Genomic DNA, 22,752 nt, shown 5'->3' with positions numbered 1-22,752 from the left:
TCTGCTCCCCAAAGTTACGGAATGACGATGCGTGAAACCACTAACAACTAACTGGCAGGAACAACAAGAACAACTCCGCCAGTCGAAATGTCGATTAAAAAGTCGAAATGTCAAGAAAAAAGTGGAAATGTCGAGGAAAAAGTTTAAATTTCAAGAAAAAAGTCAAATTGTCGAGAAAAAAGTTGAAATGTCGAGAAAAAAGTCGAAATGTCAAGAAAAAAGTTGAAATTTTGAGAAAAAAAGTCGAAATGTCGAAATTAATGTTGAAGTACAATTTCGGAAAAAAAAGGTCGAAATGTCAAGAAAAAAGTGGAAATGTCGAGAAAAAAGTTGAAATTGTCGAGAAAAAAGTCGAAATTTTAAAAAAAAAGTAGAAATTTCGAGATTAAAGGGGACCTATTCTGAAAACCAGGTTTTTTCTTGCTTTAACATATATAAAGTGGTCTCCCCTCAGCCTGACAACTCAGAGAAGGAGGAAAGCAGCCAAATTCTGCAGTGTCTGTACAGCCGCCTGGATGATCCTCCAGTGTGATGTGGATCTACGAGCCAATAAGATTCTGCTCCCCGTCGTTACGGAACCAAAATGCAAACCACGGCCACAACTATAAAACCGTGTAACTGCATGGAGCGTCCGACTATCGTAGCACTGCGTGACATCGTCTCTCTGTCCAGCTCCCTCCAGCAGCTGCCACTTTATTGAGGTTTTTGTAGTGAAATGAGGAGGAATCATAGAGATAACTTCTCATTTCAACTAACTGGATCAGCCATTCCTCATCCGTGACCGTTTCCTACAGCGCTTTCAACCGGCTTTCAATACGAGCGGCAGGAAGAGAATAGAAGCAGGACGTCCAACAAATGTTCAGATCAAAACGCTGCGTCGCTGCAGCCAGTTAGGACAGTCCAATAGAAAATAAAACAATGGAATTGATTTTGTCGCTGACGCTCGCTCGCATCACATGCAGTTATGACACGTTATGACAGTTATTTTCCCCTTTTTTTAACTTTTCATAACAATAATTAAACAAAAATAAATAAATAATAATAAGAAGAAAAATAAACATATATAAATAAATAAATCCAACAACACACCCCTCTCCCCTTCCCTCCCTCATATGGTCAATACATTACATCATTCAAAATGATTTAGCTTCTTTTCACATATAACAATACTGGAGAAAATGAATAATAAAGTAAATAATCAAGTCCTGAAAAACACTTTCTTTAATGCAGTAGATGATTCAGATCAGTAGCTAGTGCAATAAAGGCAAAAAATCCAAAAAGGTCCCCAAATAAGGTCAAAGTCTCTAGGTTTTTTTCTAACAGGAATACAGTATTTTTTCTGGAGTGCTTTATGATACAAGTTCATTGATCTACTGGGGATTTTTCTGGTTTCCAGTTATTTAAAACACAATTTTTTGTTGCAGTTATTTATTTATTTATTCATTTATTTCCACATTGAGCCAGAAGAAAAAGAAAAAAAGTTAACTTTAATCTACATTTAGTCTCAACTTTTGAACACAGATAATGTGTTCAAAATGTGTTCGGGCTTTTCTCAGACGGACATGTGATCATAGGGATCATAGGGCTGCATGACGACAAACAAGGACATTAGCGCTGCAGCTATCCAATATTTTAGTACTCGAGTATTCTACAGAAAATTCCATCGATTAATCGAGTAATCGGATAAAACATATTTTTGTTTAGTTAAATTATGAATATACATAAGATGTTAGATGTTAATTGACATTACTAAGACTAAATTATATATTACAGTAGGTTCATGGCTGGATCTTACCAAGAAATGTTCTTATTTCTAACCTAAAAATGCCATTGCACCTGATAACACACATCACTTAAAAGGTTAGGTGTTTTTCACACGTGTTTCAATTGAACTTTTATTTGTGTCAAGCAAATTTTAAGTTCTAGTTAAGTTTTAAGTTAAAGTCTTGATAAGATTTTGAGTTTTGGCAGTCTTCCTTTACGTGCGCGGTTGTGTCGATTAAACGTAGTCCGGGAGAAATACCTGCTTTGAGCTGCAAAATTAAACCATTCCTCGAGGCAGAGAAAATTCCTCCGTCATTTTTTGTAATCGAATTACTCTAATTATTCGAGGAATCGTTTCAGCCCTAAAGGACATTATTGGACCATTTTCTTTCTTTTCTTTTGAGTTGGAGCCAACAACCCCAAAATGTATCCTGTTCAAAAGAAAGATTTGAACAGGATAAATTCCCGTTGGTACAGTACGTGTCTGTGTAACAAACATGGCGGATCTGAGTCATTCCAGTTTTGCAGTACAGGTGTTACTCATTTAATGGTTTTTATTAATTCAATTTAATTGGTGTAGTTTAGTAGCATTTAGTATTATTTTAGAGCAGTGATTTGGGGGCTCCAAAGACTGAATGTGGTGATAGATTTATAGTTACAAAGGTGGAGTTGAATTGGTATTTTTTTTATCGTCATTTTTATCGTTATCGGGATAAATGCCAGAAATTATCGTGATACATTTTTTAGTCCATACCGCCCATCCCTATTGCACATGAGCTGGATGCGTATGGGGTGGTGTTAGTGAAGGATTAACATCCTCTATAATTAGCTGTAGGAGAAACTTATACTGTATACTGCTCCATATCATTTGTTTAAAGGGGTACTCCGCAGATTTAAAATAGCATTTGTAGACAGTTGAGGGCCTGATGGGAGCAGTCAGAGCTGGGATGAGTCTTCCTTCATCAGCACGACACAAAGATAACAGTTTAATTGTGAAAACATAATCCAGAGTACGTTTACAGGCCTTGTGAGTTGTTTCCAGACGTCAATGGACCTACGTACTAGGGCTGGGCGATATGGACCAAAAGTCATATCTCGATATTTTCTAGCTGAATGGCGATACTCGATATATATCGATATTTTTTCCGTGCCATAATTGGGGTTTCCCCCAAAGCATTATAGCATAGCATCTCTCTTAGCTTCATTTTTTTCTGAAGCAAACCCTTAAAAAAACAGTCAGTTTTAATACAAAGCCTCGTGCCAAATGTCACACAGGTTCCTTTATTAACAGAGGTCTGCACAATATCAACATGTATAAAACAAATGAAATAAAAATAAACTGCCTGCATATATAGAATAAAAATGCTTCTTGAATAAAATTAAACAATTATCCCTTTCCTGCATAACAATTAAATTAAAATACACTGTGTCGGTGGTGGAAATCCTGCAGCAACACGGGGGGGGGTCGCGACCTTTACTGTGTAACCGATGCAGTCAGATACAAGCCATATCAGAAAGTACAAGTATCTGCTGTCCTCTCATCCACCCCAAAATACCGTCTTTAAGGGTGTGTGTGTGTGTGTGTGTGTGTGTGTGTGTGTGTGTCCTGCCCAGGCCAGCTCATATTCTCTGATCCAATCAGCGCTGGCTTATCTCCTCCTCTTCTAAGCCTGCAGCTGCTGCGACAGTCATTCCCATACGTTTACGTCCACAGCAACTCTGGAAACGATCCACGCCGTCCGCTCATGGCACTGGGGGCTGGAAACATTAGTGTGGATCTATGATTACACCCAGAGGGTGTGCTCTCTCAACACTTCTCGTCGTGGTGCTTTTTGAGGCTTTAATTACTCGGTCCTGCTTCACTCGAGAGGACATAGAGATGCAAAGACGTGGAAATACAGTGCAAAGCATGAGGGAGGGAATAAGAGTCTCGCCGTTGGACAAAGCGTCAGTGGGCCACTTTAAACATGCAAACATAAAGATAGTAATGTCTAAATATAAAATAAGTAAGGGATAATGCCCGACGAGGTGTACATTATCATAAATATATGGACAATGGGAGGGCGTGAACCGTCCGACGCGAAGCGAAGTATACATATATTTCTGATAATCCCATTTATACCATGGTCACTTAACAAAAAACATAAATATTAAAAAAGTTATTCATGCTTTAATGTGTTTTCAGTTGAAATCATTAGTTTTATAACAAGCCACAGCTGAGCGGCTATTTAATCTCTCGTCTGCAGCCGTTTTTTAACAAGCGATAACTCAGTTTCCTTGGTAACAGGAGATATTTTAGTCCGCTCAGCTCCGCTCGGCTATTTTCTTTTCTTTCCTCTTCTGCATCCCAGTCATCAAAATTGTTAAATTCCCCAAATAAATTGCCTGCCTAAACACCTGTATTGTGGCTACGTCTTTGGGCGGTTTGTGTCCTGCGGGGTGATGAGACAAATGCCAGCAGACAGAAAATGTCACGGAGGTGTAGTAGGAAGTGGGCAGGATGTTATTGCTGACAGAGCAGCAGGTCAGTTTTCTGGCCACGGCCATGTAAACACCAATAACCCCTTTGAATAACAGGAATTTGCTCATATTCCGGTTTTTAAAAACCCCAATATGACCCCTGGGTTACTCCTTTTCTAACCCGAATATTGGGTCATGTAAACACCAAACGGAATATCCACATCAAAAGGAACAGGAATTTGTTTTCTGAGCATGTTCTGTTCACAAGGAATCTTGGTTTTTTGAGTCCAGGAAGTTCTTCTAAACATGGAGAAATGCAAGACCAAGAGGAGACTACAGGGCCAAGAAACAAAACCACTTCTACTGGGCTGTTGATTATCCACCGTGCTGCTGTTATTGTTGTTATTGTGGATTTGGATACAGGAAGAAGAAGCGGAAATGACGGGATTTGCGTCATGACGTTCTCCGTGCGTCGCTGGTTTGATCCAGATTAGGGCTGGGGATCCATTCAAATATCAAGAATCGATTTGATTCAGATTCTTAAGATTCAGATTCGATTATCACGATCCGATTCGATCCGATATTGATTTGGGTTAGTGTTATTAAAACAGTTTTTTGAGCTGTTGCATGAACTATATGACTGTAGTTATGCAAAATATTACTACTAGTATTATATTGAGATTCAACAGCAAGTATTGCAGCTAATGATGCTGTAAGGACCAATCAGCTCCCAGAATGCTGATAGAACTGCTTTCAGAAACATCGTGTGGGTCAGAATTACCAAACAGATCCAGGGAGGAAACAGAGACGGATGAAATCGCTTTTAGTTTTTCCCACATTCCGTTTTTATTTGTTCCATTTTCGGTCTGTTTTGGTTTTTAATGTTTGAGCATTTGGTTTTTAGCATTTTTTGCAAATGTAACCCCAAGACAGTATATAAAGTAATGAAATATAGACAATTTATGCAGTTATAACTGAACACTTTAATGTTTTCATACCTTTAAACATATTTAAAGGCAAAAACATGGCACCAGTTATTCTGGTGTCCAACAAAACATTCCTTTTTTGGGGATAAACAAAAAAATAACCAAAAGTTGTAATGTAATGATGAAAAAAAAATACATAAATAAATAAAAGAAAAAAAAATCTTTATCTTTAAATCTTTAGACATATGAATCGATTTTTAGGAATTAATATGAGAATCGATTTAGAATTGGGAAATGGATTCTTTCAACACAGGCCTAGTTGACACCAGCGCTGCTCTCAGACAGACCTGGGGCCTCTGGATCAGGTTAAACTGAGGCTTTTTCCTGCAGAGATGTGTTGACTTCTTCTGGGGAGAAGGTCAATAAACAAATGAACAGAATGTCTCTGAGTTTGAGTGGGTTGACTGGAAGGAACATTTGTTACATCAGGATGTAAACAAGGTCTTTTAAAGGCTGATGGGACGTTTTCAGGACGGGTCAGCAGTGAAACCCGTTGCAGCGGTTTCGGTTCACTTGTGACCCCAGTAGGGATGGGCGGTATGAACTAAAAGATTTATCACGATAATTTCTGGCATTTATCCCGATGACGATAAAAATGACGATAAAAAAATACTAATTCAACTCCACCTTTGTAACTATAAATCTATCAGCACATTCAGTCTTTGGAGCCCCACTGCTCTAAAAGATACTAAATGCTACTAAACTACACCAATTAAATTGAATTAATAAAAACTTTCTTTCTTTCTTTCTTTCTTTCTTTCTTTCTTTCTTTCTTTCTTTCTTTCTTTCTTTCTTTCTTTCTTTCTTTCTTTCTTTCTTTCTTTCTTTTTTTCAGGCTCATATCCTTCCTTCCTTCCTTCCTTCCTTCCTTCCTTCCTTCCCGTACGTTGTGCATGGATTTAACCACAGAACCATAAATCAGCTTTACACAAAAACGTCATCAACAGGAATTTATCGTTTTTACCGTGAGATGACAAATTCTAACTGTGGGGAATTTTTTTTACGGTTTATCGTGAACGGTAAAATATCACCCATTCCAAGACCCCGGGGTCTAAAGGCCTCGCGCTGCATGTCGGAGCCAAACGAACAATAACACTGCAGCTGAAGCTGAACCCTCAGCTCCTGCTGATTGGCTGGTTTCAGCCCACAGAGCCACAAAAGGAAAACTTGTCTTCTCCAGGACGACCCGTCCAATCGCTCAGCCGGCTCCTCATCTTTGCCTTTTACAGCCCTTCTCAGGCACTTAGCAGGAACAGAAACTGTTATGGTTTTCTCTCTGAGCACAAGAGGAGATTAACGTTCCCTTTCCAGGAACTGCTGCAGAGGTCCAGCAGATGTTTGCTGCAAGTCTGTTTCACATGTTGGACATCTGTTGAGCATCCTTGCATGCACCTTCACTTGTTCCCCCACAACAGCTTTTATATATTTATTTTGATAATACATTTTATTAACGGATAGCCCCTTGAGATGAATCATCTGGTTTTTGAGGGGATCCAACATAAAACATACAACACAATACAAAACAGTCACATACAACATACATAATACACACAAACCTGCACAAATAAACACCAAGCAAACAAGTAAACAACAATATTAATAATAGTCATTGTCATCATCATTATTATACAATATATGAAGAAATAGATACATTATATATAAAATAAATGAATAAAAATAAAATGAGAAGGCAATACCACTAGAGGCAACGACATGGTTTATTGAGATTGGAGAATAGTGAGTTTTTTTAAAGAGGTGTAATGAATTAAGTTTTCTTATATTGATGGGTAGGTTGTTCCAGTCTGATGGGGCTTTAAACTTAATGATCGATACATGGAGCTGTGGTGAGTTTAATGATTGATACATGGAGCAGTGTTGAGTTTAATGACTGATACATGGAGCAGTGTTGAGTTCAGTTTAATGATTGATACATGGAGCAGTGGTGAGTTCAGTTTAATGACTGATACATGGAGCAGTGGTGAGTTCAGTTTAATGATCGATACATGGAGCAGTGGTGAGTTTAATGATTGATACATGGAGCAGTGTTGAGTTTAATGATCGATACATGGAGCAGTGGTGAGTTCAGTTTAATGATTGATACATGGAGCAGTGTTGAGTTTAATGATCGATACATGGAGCAGTGGTGAGTTCAGTTTAATGATTGATACATGGAGCAGTGTTGAGTTTAATGATTGATACATGGAGCAGTGGTGAGTTTAATGATTGATACATGGAGCAGTGGTGAGTTTAATGATTGATACATGGAGCAGTGTTGAGTTCAGTTTAATGATCGATACATGGAGCAGTGGTGAGTTCAGTTTAATGATTGATACATGGAGCAGTGTTGAGTTTAATGATCGATACATGTAGCAGTGTTGAGTTTAATGATTGATACATGGAGCAGTGTTGAGTTTAATGATCGATACATGGAGCAGTGTTGAGTTCAGTTTAATGATTGATACATGGAGCAGTGTTGAGTTCAGTTTAATGATTGATACATGGAGCAGTGGTGAGGTTAGTTTAATGATTGATACATGGAGCAGTGGTGAGTTCAGTTTAATGATTGATACATGGAGCAGTGTTGAGTTTAATGATCGATACATGGAGCAGTGGTGAGTTCAGTTTAATGATTGATACATGGAGCAGTGGTGAGGTTAGTTTAATGATTGATACATGGAGCAGTGGTGAGTTTAATGATTGATACATGGAGCAGTGGTGAGTTTAATGATTGATACATGGAGCAGTGGTGAGTTCAGTTTAATGATTGATACATGGAGCAGTGTTGAGTTTAATGATCGATACATGTAGCAGTGTTGAGTTTAATGATTGATACATGGAGCAGTGTTGAGTTTAATGATCGATACATGGAGCAGTGTTGAGTTCAGTTTAATGACTGATACATGGAGCAGTGTTGAGTTCAGTTTAATGACTGATACATGGAGCAGTGTTGAGTTTAATGACTGATACATGGAGCAGTGGTGAGTTCAGTTTAATGATTGATACATGGAGCAGTGTTGAGTTTAATGATTGATACATGGAGCAGTGTTGAGTTCAGTTTAATGATCGATACATGGAGCAGTGTTGAGTTTAATGACTGATACATGGAGCAGTGGTGAGTTCAGTTTAATGATCGATACATGGAGCAGTGTTGAGTTTAATGATCGATACATGGAGCAGTGGTGAGTTTAATGATTGATACATGGAGCAGTGGTGAGTTTAATGACTGATACATGTAGCAGTGTTGAGTTCAGTTTAATGACTGATACATGGAGCAGTGTTGAGTTTAATGATCGATACATGGAGCAGTGGTGAGTTTAATGATTGATACATGGAGCAGTGTTGAGTTCAGTTTAATGACTGATACATGGAGCAGTGTTGAGTTCAGTTTAATGACTGATACATGGAGCAGTGTTGAGTTCAGTTTAATGACTGATACATGGAGCAGTGTTGAGTTCAGTTTAATGACTGATACATGGAGCAGTGTTGAGTTTAATGATCGATACATGGAGCAGTGGTGAGTTCAGTTTAATGATTGATACATGGAGCAGTGTTGAGTTTAATGATTGATACATGGAGCAGTGTTGAGTTCAGTTTAATGATCGATACATGGAGCAGTGGTGAGTTCAGTTTAATGATTGATACATGGAGCAGTGTTGAGTTTAATGATCGATACATGTAGCAGTGTTGAGTTTAATGATTGATACATGGAGCAGTGTTGAGTTTAATGATCGATACATGGAGCAGTGTTGAGTTCAGTTTAATGACTGATACATGGAGCAGTGTTGAGTTCAGTTTAATGATTGATACATGGAGCAGTGGTGAGGTTAGTTTAATGATTGATACATGGAGCAGTGGTGAGTTCAGTTTAATGATTGATACATGGAGCAGTGTTGAGTTTAATGATCGATACATGTAGCAGTGTTGAGTTTAATGATTGATACATGGAGCAGTGTTGAGTTTAATGATCGATACATGGAGCAGTGTTGAGTTCAGTTTAATGATTGATACATGGAGCAGTGGTGAGGTTAGTTTAATGATTGATACATGGAGCAGTGGTGAGGTTAGTTTAATGATTGATACATGGAGCAGTGGTGAGTTTAATGATTGATACATGGAGCAGTGTTGAGTTCAGTTTAATGATCGATACATGGAGCAGTGTTGAGTTTAATGACTGATACATGGAGCAGTGGTGAGTTCAGTTTAATGATCGATACATGGAGCAGTGTTGAGTTTAATGATTGATACATGGAGCAGTGGTGAGTTTAATGACTGATACATGTAGCAGTGTTGAGTTCAGTTTAATGACTGATACATGGAGCAGTGTTGAGTTTAATGATCGATACATGGAGCAGTGGTGAGTTTAATGATTGATACATGGAGCAGTGTTGAGTTCAGTTTAATGACTGATACATGGAGCAGTGGTGAGTTCAGTTTAATGACTGATACATGGAGCAGTGTTGAGTTCAGTTTAATGACTGATACATGGAGCAGTGTTGAGTTCAGTTTAATGACTGATACATGGAGCAGTGTTGAGTTTAATGATCGATACATGGAGCAGTGGTGAGTTCAGTTTAATGATTGATACATGGAGCAGTGTTGAGTTCAGTTTAATGACTGATACATGGAGCAGTGGTGAGTTTAATGATTGATACATGGAGCAGTGGTGAGTTTAATGACTGATACATGGAGCAGTGTTGAGTTCAGTTTAATGATTGATACATGGAGCAGTGGTGAGTTTAATGACTGATACATGGAGCAGTGGTGAGTTTAATGATTGATACATGGAGCAGTGTTGAGTTCAGTTTAATGATTGATACATGGAGCAGTGGTGAGTTCAGTTTAATGATTGATACATGGAGCAGTGTTGAGTTTAATGATCGATACATGGAGCAGTGTTGAGTTTAATGATCGATACATGGAGCAGTGTTGAGTTCAGTTTAATGACTGATACATGGAGCAGTGTTGAGTTTAATGATTGATACATGGAGCAGTGGTGAGTTCAGTTTAATGATTGATACATGGAGCAGTGGTGAGTTTAATGACTGATACATGGAGCAGTGGTGAGTTTAATGATTGATACATGGAGCAGTGTTGAGTTCAGTTTAATGACTGATACATGGAGCAGTGTTGAGTTTAATGATTGATACATGGAGCAGTGGTGAGTTCAGTTTAATGATTGATACATGGAGCAGTGTTGAGTTTAATGATTGATACATGGAGCAGTGTTGAGTTTAATGATTGATACATGGAGCAGTGTTGAGTTTAATGATCGATACATGGAGCAGTGTTGAGTTTAATGATTGATACATGGAGCAGTGGTGAGTTTAATGATTGATACATGGAGCAGTGTTGAGTTTAATGATCGATACATGGAGCAGTGGTGAGTTTAATGATTGATACATGGAGCAGTGTTGAGTTTAATGATTGATACATGGAGCAGTGGTGAGTTCAGTTTAATGATTGATACATGGAGCAGTGTTGAGTTTAATGATTGATACATGGAGCAGTGTTGAGTTTAATGATTGATACATGGAGCAGTGGTGAGTTTAATGATTGATACATGGAGCAGTGTTGAGTTTAATGACTGATACATGGAGCAGTGGTGAGTTTAATGATTGATACATGTAGCAGTGGTGAGTTTAATGATTGATACATGGAGCAGTGTTGAGTTTAATGATTGATACATGGAGCAGTGGTGAGTTTAATGATCAATACATGGAGCAGTGTTGAGTTTAATGATGGATACATGGAGCAGTGTTGAGTTCAGTTTAATGATTGATACATGGAGCAGTGGTGAGTTTAATGATTGATACATGGAGCAGTGTTGAGTTTAATGATTGATACATGGAGCAGTGTTGAGTTCAGTTTAATGATTGATACATGGAGCAGTGGTGAGTTTAATGATCGATACATGGAGCAGTGGTGAGTTCAGTTTAATGATTGATACATGGAGCAGTGTTGAGTTTAATGATTGATACATGGAGCAGTGGTGAGTTCAGTTTAATGATTGATACATGGAGCAGTGGTGAGTTCAGTTTAATGATTGATACATGGAGCAGTGTTGAGTTTAATGACTGATACATGGAGCAGTGGTGAGTTTAATGACTGATACATGGAGCAGTGGTGAGTTTAATGATCAATACATGGAGCAGTGTTGAGTTTAATGATTGATACATGGAGCAGTGGTGAGTTTAATGACTGATACATGGAGCAGTGGTGAGTTCAGTTTAATGATTGATACATGGAGCAGTGGTGAGTTTAATGATCAATACATGGAGCAGTGTTGAGTTTAATGATTGATACATGGAGCAGTGGTGAGTTTAATGACTGATACATGGAGCAGTGGTGAGTTCAGTTTAATGATCGATACATGGAGCAGTGGTGAGTTTAATGATCAATACATGGAGCAGTGTTGAGTTTAATGATTGATACATGGAGCAGTGGTGAGTTCAGTTTAATGATTGATACATGGAGCAGTGGTGAGTTTAATGATTGATACATGGAGCAGTGGTGAGTTTAATGATCGATACATGTAGCAGTGTTGAGTTTAATGACTGATACATGGAGCAGTGGTGAGTTTAATGATTGATACATGGAGCAGTGGTGAGTTCAGTTTAATGATTGATACATGGAGCAGTGGTGAGTTTAATGATCGATACATGTAGCAGTGTTGAGTTTAATGACTTATACATGGAGCAGTGTTGAGTTTAATGATTGATACATGGAGCAGTGTTGAGTTCAGTTTAATGATCGATACATGGAGCAGTGTTGAGTTCAGTTTAATGATCGATACATGGAGCAGTGTTGAGTTCAGTTTAATGATCGATACATGGAGCAGTGTTGAGTTCAGTTTAATGACTGATACATGGAGCAGTGGTGAGTTTAATGATCGATACATGGAGCAGTGTTGAGTTTAATGATTGATACATGGAGCAGTGTTGAGTTCAGTTTAATGATTGATACATGGAGCAGTGGTGAGTTCAGTTTAATGATCGATACATGGAGCAGTGGTGAGTTCAGTTTAATGATTGATACATGGAGCAGTGTTGAGTTTAATGATCGATACATGGAGCAGTCTTGAGTTTAATGATCGATACATGCAGCAGTGGTGAGGTTAGTATGGGCACCTCAAGACAAATCTACAGCGACTGTTGTAAATGACATTGAGAGGTTGAAGATGTGATTCATTAGTGTTCTGGTAAACAACATCAGCATCATCTAAAATGGGTAATAACAGTTGTGTGACAATTCTTTTCCTTGTTTGTAGAGTGAAACAGTTTATTGAACAGTAAAGGATGCCTATGATGTAATTTAGTTGTGATGGACTCGATATGATGTTTGAAAGTAAGTAATGGGTGGATCCAAACGCCGAGGTGTTTGAATGTGGTCACCTGTTAAAGGGTCAACCTGTTAAAGAATACTGAGATCTGGGTTATTTCCAAGGCCTAATCTGGTACCAAACAACATTGAACATGATTTATTTTTGTTTAACAAGAGTTTATTTGATGATAGCCAATTCTGAACAGTAGAAAATTCACTTTGTAGGGATCTCTCAATTACTGATGTATTATTACCTGATGTATATATTACTGTGTCGTCTGCGTATAAATGTATTTGATGCACCGCTTTTCTTCTTTTGGTCTGAAGTGTGAAGGAAGTGTTTGTGTTTGTGCAGGCTGCTGGGAACGCTGTGAAGAGAGCCTCTGACAACCTGGTGAAAGCAGCCCAGAAGGCAGCGTTCGACGCCCAGGACGACCAGGCCGTGGTGGTCAAGAGTAAGATGGTGGGAGGCATCGCGCAGGTGAGTGGGACGCTGACGCAGCACATGCACAAACACGGGGGCGACGACAAGTCCATCAGCCCTACACAAGTATTAGGAGATAATTCCTGCCCACTTCTTCATCAAGCTCTTGTTTTTCTTAAATATTGTTTTTTCATCATCATATTCATTTCTTTTTTTTCTTTCTTCAAATCCGAGTCAGATGACACCAACCACGACTCTGTATATAAAACCATTCAAAAGTTATTGAAGAAAATAGGGACTATCAAATATGGACCAATCAGAAGAAGGGGCGGGGCTAATTTGCACCAATTATGTTCAAGGACTCAAAAGTAAGTCTGATGACACCACCCACGAGTCTTTATGTCAAACCGTTCAAAGGTTATGGCAGAAAATAGGAACTATCAAAAACGGACCAGATGAAGGGGCGGCGCGCTTTTTGGCGTCTATAGTCGCCACGGTAACGCTTTTGAAAGAGAAAAGTAACGCGTGTTGTCACAGGATAGAGACGCACATTTTGATGTATAACACACCTGGGTGCACGTTACGGTTCGGGCCATATTAACTGCCGAAGGAATGGCATAAATTGCACCAAAATTACACGATTAATTGAAAATATTCAAAATGACCGACTTCCTCGCCAAGAGAAAAAAAGGCCCTCATTTCGTCAGAAAAAGGAGAAAGAAAAATTCCTACAGACAGAATAGGGCCTTGGCACTGTAAGTGCTCGGGCCCTAATAAAATAAATAAATAGATGAATAACACAGGGACGGTTAAGGGTTACACATTAGTCCAAACATTTGTCAGTTAGTAGTACAATTGAGGGTTTCCACACATCCAAGTAACACTGTAAACATGACAAAAATAAATGCTAAGCATTTACAGCGTAAGGACCAATTCTAAGAAAGGGGACCAGGCCTTTATACATTTTTGGCGAGATTTGAGTCTGTTGTATCTGAGCTTTTCTAAAGATATAAAAGATATCACATCTTTGACCCATTCCGTGAATGTTGGGAGTTAGTCAGATTTCCAATTGCGGAGGATAAAAGTCTCCGGGCTATGAGAGAAGAAAATGCAATACAATTGGCTTGAGAAGAGGTAACTGGTGCATCATCCGTGGGATCGGGTTCAATAATTATATGATAAATGGTCAAGAAAGCATCGAAAATATTCTTCCAAAATGTCGTCAGAGACGTGCAACCCCAGAACATATGTCCTACAGAGGCTCCAGGTGACATCATATATTCATTTCTTGAATCCCAGTAACACATTCAAGTTTCTGTAAAATGATGTTCATATGTTGGTCGGAGTGCTGACAGACGGTGGTTTTACAGATCATTGCCGCTCAGGAGGAGATGCTGCGGAAAGAAAGGGAGCTGGAAGAGGCCAGGAAGAAGCTGGCCATGATCAGACAGCAACAGTACAAGTTCCTCCCGTCGGAGCTGCGAGAGGACGGCCAGGAACAGTGAGGGCGTGGAAGCCCCCGCTAACACAAGCGTTGGTGACGCAGTGATCCTGGGGATGCTCAGGACGTCTCCCAGCGCTGGTTGGGAAGACACAATGCCTTTTATCTTCTGTGTTTCATTTTCAAAGTAAAAAATTATAACATTGCCAGTGACATGAATTCTGCTAATACTAAGATACATGCCTTCAAGTACTTATTAAGTTAAACGTGCTTTTGATAATATATGTAGGTATACTTTCCAGTATTTTTTTCCTTTTCCATGTACGTCTGTGATGCTCGCCTTCGCCACCCCACCCTGACTGTTACATCTCAGCGAAAAGGCAGCATGACAGCGATTTATGCTTCAGCGCCAATCATTCATAATCTATGCACATTTTCTATATGTTTATTCTTTTTATTTTATTTTCAAAGAGCCTCGTATGTGGTCGTCGGTCCTGGGGGGGGTCGCTGGTCTCGGGACGGGACTGTGATCAGCTTGTTGACTATCATTGTACAAAGCTGAAAATAAACAGCATAATGAAATGATGGTATTTTAAAGTTTAGATTTGGAGGGGGGGGGTGCTCAGTATTTTTTAAAGAATGAACTATGAACTATATTAAAAAGCTGTCTAGATTTGTGTTGGTATTTAGATCTTCATTACATTAGGGGACATTTGTCTGATGATTATCAAGCCATATATTTAATGTCAAAGTATTTGACATGTGTGACTGTATCTGGCTGCTCTGTGTTTGAGTCACTCCAGTAACTTTGTACTTAAATGAGTTTCTGATGCAGAGCCATTTATTTTTGGTAAATTCCTGATCAGAGGTGTGTTTTATCTAACTAGTGCGTTCCTCTCCGGGAGGACGAGCACAATAGGCCTCGCGGTCGCTCACTCCAAAAGCAGATAAGCATTGTGTTTTCGGTTGTTTCCATTTTGCCTTTGGGGTGAAATCCCTTCATCACTCGGCTCATAACGGTGTCCAGGAAACGACTGTCATCCTTCATGGACTTCACATCACATGTTGACTATATAACGCTGGTGCACAATACTACCACCTGACGGGCACTGTAATAGAGATTTATATACAATAAAGGCAGTTTTCACTGAAATTAAATGTTTCTTTGTTTCTTTGTTTGTTTTAATGCAACCGGACAAAAACTGCAGTGAGTTGAAGTGAATTTGGGGTAAATATGGTGACAGTTTGCAGCAAAAGAGTTATTTTAACTGGAGTACTGTAAGTCCCTTGAGATGACATTTGTCATGATTTGGCGCTTTAAGATTGAAGTTAAATTGATTTATTTATACCCAGTTATTCCTAGTCGGAGCAACAGAGATCTGCTGGAGCCTGTACCAGCTCCTTTAACAAAGATAATAAAGATTTGACAGAATATCAGCACATTAAAGCCTTGTGTAAGGTTTTTCATGAGCTTCGCTGATTGCAGCGCCCTCTCCAGACAATATTTCACGTTTTTATGGTTAATTTGACCTGAATGTTGAACCGGTTGTCAATATCAGGTTTCAATTAAAGCTGCAAGCAGCGATGAACGGGCCCTCCACCCTTGTGCACGTTCAGGCTGCAGTGGAAGCTTGTATGACTTGATGTAGATTCTTCAGGCCTGGACATTTAACGGATGACACCACCCACGACTCTATATCAAACCATTCAAAAGTTATGGCAGAAAGTAGGAACTATCAGATATCGACCAATCAGATGAAGGGGCGGGGCTAATTTGCAGCAATTATGTTCAAGGCATCAAAACCAAGTCCAATGACACCACCCACGAGTCTTTATGTCAAACCATTCAAAAGTTATTGCAGAAAATTGGAACTATCACATATCGACCAATCAGAAGAAGGGGCGGGGCTAATTTGCACTAGTTAAGGTGAAGGAGTCAAAACCAAGTCTGATGACACCACCTACGACTCTGTATGTCAGGGGTAGGCAATTCCGGTCCTCGAGGACCGGTGTCCTGCATGTCTTAGATGTTACCCTGCTTCAGCACACCGTGATAAAAGTACCTGTGTCATTAACAGAATTGTGCAGCCCCGGATGACAAGCTGATGACGATGATTAATTAGAATCAGGTGTATTAAAGCAGGGAAACATCTAAAACATGCAGGACACCGGCCCTCGAGGACCGGAATTGCCTACCCCTGCTGTATGTCATACCATTTAAAAGTTATGCCAGAAAATAGGGACTATCAAATATTGACCAATCAGAAGAAGGGGCAGGGTTAATTCAGGGCAATGAAAGTCAAGTACTTAAAACCGAGTCCGATGACACCACCCACGAGTCTCTATGTCAAACCATTCACAAGTTATGGCAGAAAGTAGGAACTATCAAATATGGACCAATCAGATGAGGGGGGAGCGCGCTTTTTGCCGTCTAGCGTCGCCGCGGTAACGCTTTTGACTGAGAAAAGTAATGCGCATCGTCGCCGGATGGAGACACACATTTTGATGTAAAACACACCTGGGTGCACGTTACGGTTCGGGCTCTGAAGCGGCTGAAGGAATGGCATAAATTGCGCCAAAATAACACGATTAATTGAAAATGGCCGACTTCCTGTTCGGTTTCGGCCATGGCGCCAAGAGACTTTTCTTTAAGTTGCAACATGATACAGGTGTGTACCGATTTTCGTGCATGTACGTCAAACCGTATTGTGGGGCTTGAGGCACAAAGTTTTCTAGGGGGCGCTGTTGAGCCGTTAGGCCACGCCCATTAATGCAAACCATTAAATATCACATTCATCACCAGGCCTGGCTTACGTGCAAAATTTGGTGACTTTTGGGGCACGTTTAGGGGGGCAAAAAGGCCCTCTTTCTTCAGAAGGAAAATAACAATAAGAAGAAGAAGAATTCCTACAGATACAATAGGGTCAGTGCTCGGGCCCTAATAACCTGCATCACATGACGCAGGCTTGTGATGTCCACAGGTTTGATGGGTGTGCAACTTTGAAAAAGCTTGTTCAGGTAAAAAACTCCCAAATGTCATAAAAATTGAAAGCACTCATTCTGGTTTGTTTTACAGTCATTTCTAAAAGGTTTTTAAAAGACATGGAGGCTCAATACTGAGCAGGAGGAGAGGAGGAGCAGGCCACCCGCTGCCACCATGGGACAGTTTTAACGCCCTTCATTGCATGAAGCCGCTACAGCAGAGTGTGGAAGCAGGAACCGGCTCAGAACAACCTGTTAGATTGCCATATGCTCCACTTGTCTTCGTCTGACAATTCCCAACTGAGGTACAGCGGATAATCGTTGAACTCCCAGAAAGGATCAGACAAAAACTCGTTTTAGCTTGGCTTACTTACCTTAAGCTCACCCATGTTTCTAACTAATGTCGCCTTGAATGTTTTAAAAACAAGCTTTTGATTGTTTTTTCTATATAAATTAGAAATTCAGCCTCTGGGCCATGTCTTTATCTTTACTGTTTCTAACCTCATTCTCTATGCAGGATTCTGAGTGGACGGGGCTATGATAATGAGGCTCTGTGCTGATTGGCTGCCTGAATGACGCGATACACCGCTACAGAAAAATGGTGGAAGCTCCGGCCGGCGGAGTTAAGCCTGAATTATGGTTCTGCGTTAAATCGTTGGTGTAACGCGGAACCATAAATCAGCCATTACACCATGTCATGCATGCGATGTGAGTGAGTGTCAGCGACAAAATCAATTCCATTGCTTTATTTTCTATTGGATTGTCCTAACTGGCCGCAGCGACACAGCGCGATGCAACTAGGCATGGGACGATATGAAAATGTCATATCACGATATTAGTGGACAAAAATATCACGATTACGATATTATCACGATATTAGCGTGTCGCTTATAAAATTCTTAAAATGCAAGGAAAAAGACTAACCGTGGATCCACTGGTTCCTTCAGAACATTTATTCTCAAATCATTCTCAACACAGTGACACTTGAGGTAGAGAACAAATAGTGTACTGTAAATGTTATGCATTACAAAGTGTAAACTATAGTACCGGTACCGGTACTTATTTGAACTTTCTTTTTTTGTAAGAAAATACTTCCCTGAGAGTCGAAAGAAATAAGTGACAAATAGAAATAAAGTGACAAAGTAGAGCCAAATGCACACTGATTGTATTACTCTCTGAAACTTTAACAGTGGCTGGCTGCCTGCTACTTGGTACGGCTCTCTGGAAAAATAATAAAATAAAGGCACTGCTCTGTAGTATACAAAACAAAAGCTGCATGGCCAACACAAAGATTGAGTGAAAATAAAGTGCCACAGTAGTCAAATGCACACGGATTGTACTACTCTCTGAAAAAATATTAAATAAATAATAATAAATAAATAATATTAATAAAATACATGAAAAAATAACACTGGCTTCTACCTGGCTGGTAGCCTTGTGTGACCAAAAAAAAAAAAAAATTGCCGATAATTACAGTACCCCACGATAACGTTATCGCGGCCGTTTTTTATCGCGATATACAATATCGTATATCGCCCCATGCCTAGATGCAACGCGACGCGGCACGGCGCGCCGTTTTGAGCTGAACATTCTGCTTCTATTTTCTTCCTGTCGCTCGCGTTGAAAGCCGGTTGAAAGTGCTGTAGGAAACAGTCACGGATGAGGAACAGCTGATCCAGTTAGTTGAAATGAGAAGTTTTCTCTATGATTCCTCCTCATTTCACTCCAAAAACCTCAATAAAGTGGCAGCTGCTGGAGGGAGATGGACAGAGAGTACGATGTCACGCAGTGCTACGATCATGCCCGCCGATAGCGGGGGGACAAACGGGGCTGTTGTCCCGGGTCCGGGCCCAGGGTAGGGGGGCGGGGGGCCCAGAACTGGGCCCTCATTAATTTTTTTTTTTCTAATTTGTTTTAATTTTTTTTTTATTCTCATTAAATTATGGAATAATTTTTCAAAATGTTTCAAAATATGGCTATTTGTGGAAAAAATATGTAGTATTTGAGTTACATAAAAGCTTGTTATTTGTTTTCTTCCTAATTGTCCTTGTGGTCAAGAACCCCCAACACAAAAATGGTTTGGCCGCTGATCAAAATTTGATGTTATCATTTAATTCAACCATTAGAATGGTCAAAATGTCCGGTCAGCACAAGTCCGGTGCTCAGAAAAGAAGAGAAAAGAGAAGAAGAGAAGAAGAAAATAGAGGCTTCAGAGATTCTCTACACAAATATTTTAAAAAGGTGGTGACGGTGAAGCTGGAATTAATAAAGTCAGCGTAGAGCAAGGTAAGAAACAGTTACAATGTTTACCAACCTTGTAACTTAACCTAACTGGCTAGCTCTAATGTTAACGTACATTAGCTTGTATAAAAACCTGAAGAGCAGAGGGAGAGGAAAGGAGGAGGGAGAAGGAGAGATCCGGGCGCAGGGGGGCCCATCTTAGATTATTTTGTCCGGGGCCCCGGCAACACTGTCAGCTGGCCTGGCTACGATAGTCGGACGCTCGCACGCAGTTACACGGTTTTATAGTTGTGGGCGTGGTTTGCATTTTGGTTACGTAACGAAAATTTGCAGAATCTGAATAGCTCGTAGATCCACATCACACTGGACGGCTCATCCGGGCGGCTGTACAGACACTGCACATTCTGGTTTCTTTCCTCCTTCTCTGAGTTGGCAGGCTGAGGGGAGACCACTTTATATATGTTAAAGACAGAGAAAACCTGTTTTTCAGAATAGGTCCCCTTTAAGCTCACCCATGTTTCTAACTAATGTCGCTCTACATTCATTCTTATCTTTACATCATCATATTAAGTGATAAAGAGGACCAGGGGCCTCTGCTGGGTCCGGCCCGGTTGGTGTACCACTGGACCTCAGCAGTAACACTGGTCCAGCTTTGTCCTTCAGCCCTTCCAGGCCGACCCACAGCCGGCATGTCTGACTGTCAGTTCAACTCATGACTCTTGATTTGATTTTGATTTGAAGATTTTATTTCGAACATGCATAAAAAAGCATTAAAAAAAGTGAAAAAACAGAATACAAATATATCTGTACAGCACTTCATATAATATTAGTTCACGGATCCGCCAACATGCTGGAAATGGAGTAGGAATGTAGTAACCACTTATCCAGTCCTACCCCTGAATCTGACATACATTCTTACATAAGACGAGTTTCAATAACTGTTCAATACAGTTATATAATACTCAATTATATGTACTGTATATATAAATATATTCAAAATCAAAGCAAATCAAGGCAATCAAAAGAAAACAAAACAAACGCCCAGCATTAAGTTGTGCTACTATGTATGTATGTATTTACTACAGTTTTTCACAATTGTTTAAACACATTTATTGGAACATCAGACACAATGTGCACAACCTGAAACTCATGTTTCAGGTGGCTGAACCAATCCTGCTGAACTCCAAGCACATTTACTGCTCTAGACTCAAATTCCCATTCCATACCACACATTTCTCACAACACTACACACAATTCCCAATATCCTGCACACTCTTCCAGAATTCCCTCTCTTGCTGTTCACACAGAACACACAGTCAATCACATTTCTAAACTCCAAAGGCTGTTGTGCAACATGCAAACAGCAATTTGCTATTGAATTCATATTCATTGATGAAGCGGGGTTCAACCTTGTAAAAAGAAGGCGCCGAGGGAGGAATATCATCGGCCAGCGTGCCATCACAGAGGTCCCTGGCCAACATCACGTTATAGAAGTCAGTAGTCAATACAAAGTTGTTTTTTTTGCATGTATATCAAACAAGGACCAAAAGGTGTAGCCTTTTGGTTTGGCTTCAGCATATATATATTTATATATATATATATATATATATATATATATATATATATATATATATATATATATATATATATATATATATATATATATATATATATATATATGAGAGAAAGAAGGAAACAAAGTAAATACAGTTTTTTTCGATTGCTTACACACTAAAATTAAAAGTAGTACACTATTAGCAAAACCTTACACTCAAGAAGCAAAACATCAGCCCATATTTGCACAACTATAAGCACATTGTCAACCTCACACTTGTTGCAAAACTCTACACACAGTGATTTTCAAAACACTAAACACACTAAACGTACATTAGACACAAAAATCTATCATAAAGTCACTTCTTTGCAATACCAAAGCACTTACTGTCAAATTAGCACACCGTCCAACCAGTTGGTTCAACACAGTCATCAGGTGTGCAAACACTTGTTTGCTTAAATGTAGACACACCAATCAGGTGTATCTACACTATAGAAAGCAGCAGGTGAGCTCATTGGTCTCCAAGCACAAAAGTCAGAGAAAGACTACAGTTTTTCTCGATTGCTTTGACACATTTTGCACATCATGGGTCAACTTTATCTAATGCTCACACCTTCTTTGCACAGCAAGAGTCCTCTCTGGCGAATCGGTTAACTATTTCTCATTGCTTTCACACAATTTTCTTTGACTTTTACTGTAATACACTTTTCAAAACAGTTAACACACTTCTCACAAAGAGACACAAAACATAACTGATTTACCATGGCAACACATTGCAGACACTTTGTAGCAGCCAATTGGAACTGCTCTCTCAATTCTAAAAATGATCAGCACCTGTGTGAACTCTCTTTGCAAAACAAAGCAAGTAGTCCTCAACCTATCAAAGAGGTCAATAGTTTGAAGTTGACACCAAGCATAGATCGAGGAGGACGTGGACGAGGACATGTGGCCTGATCGTCAGGCCCGTGTCGACAATGCGTAATTTTCCTGTATTTTTATTTTTTTCATATTTACAGGGTTTCATTTCATTGTGTTTCATTTACAGTACTTTCTTTGAGAATTGACCTTTGTTGTACTGCATATTGAACCCTGTCATTTTGATTGCTTACAGTACGTGACAAGTACTGCAATAAATATTTTTCTGTCAGAATCTTGATTTTGTACACAGTAGAACAAATGTAAATCAATGGTGTTGACAGGAACTTCAGCAATACAAAAACAGATCTACAATATTTTACTGTATACACATTTTCTGATTTTACTGTAAATACTCTGTGACAGTATATTTCTAAGTTATATAACTAAGTTAGAGTGCTCAATACAAAACCCAAATTGTAGTATGTTGTCAGTTGTAAAATAGTCAATACTATGAGGGTGTTGAACAAAAGTTGATATTGATAGCTGTAGTTTCAATTTTGTTATCCATCGTTACAGTAAATAAATGAGAAAACACACATGTTCAATTGAGAAAAAATTCTAGGTTTTGATGGAAAAGTTTGGTTTTGATGGATGTGTGACAAGTTTTGAGAAAGTGGTGTCATTCTGCAAACATCATAAAGTGTTTTGGTTATTTCAGCTT

The 22,752-nt window shown here is 39.4% G+C and overlaps 1 protein-coding gene across 1 annotated transcript in view; it reads left to right on the top strand.

Moving 5' to 3' along the window:
- The window catches only part of tln1 (talin 1), a 256,414-nt gene extending 240,861 nt beyond the window's left edge, over positions 1-15,553 (top strand). The window contains 2 exon segments of the mRNA XM_061734635.1: positions 12,886-13,011; positions 14,325-15,553. Of these exon segments, the coding sequence (XP_061590619.1) occupies positions 12,886-13,011; positions 14,325-14,459 (261 nt within the window). The 3' untranslated portion in view covers positions 14,460-15,553.
- The last annotated feature ends 7,199 nt before the right edge of the window (positions 15,554-22,752 follow it).

The sequence above is a fragment of the Cololabis saira genome, chromosome 11 (genome assembly GCF_033807715.1).
Source record: "Cololabis saira isolate AMF1-May2022 chromosome 11, fColSai1.1, whole genome shotgun sequence".
In the NCBI taxonomy this organism is placed as follows: Eukaryota; Metazoa; Chordata; class Actinopteri; order Beloniformes; family Belonidae; genus Cololabis; species Cololabis saira.
The sequence above is the reverse complement of the archived record's forward strand: the minus strand, read 5'-3'. Positions and strand labels throughout refer to the sequence as shown.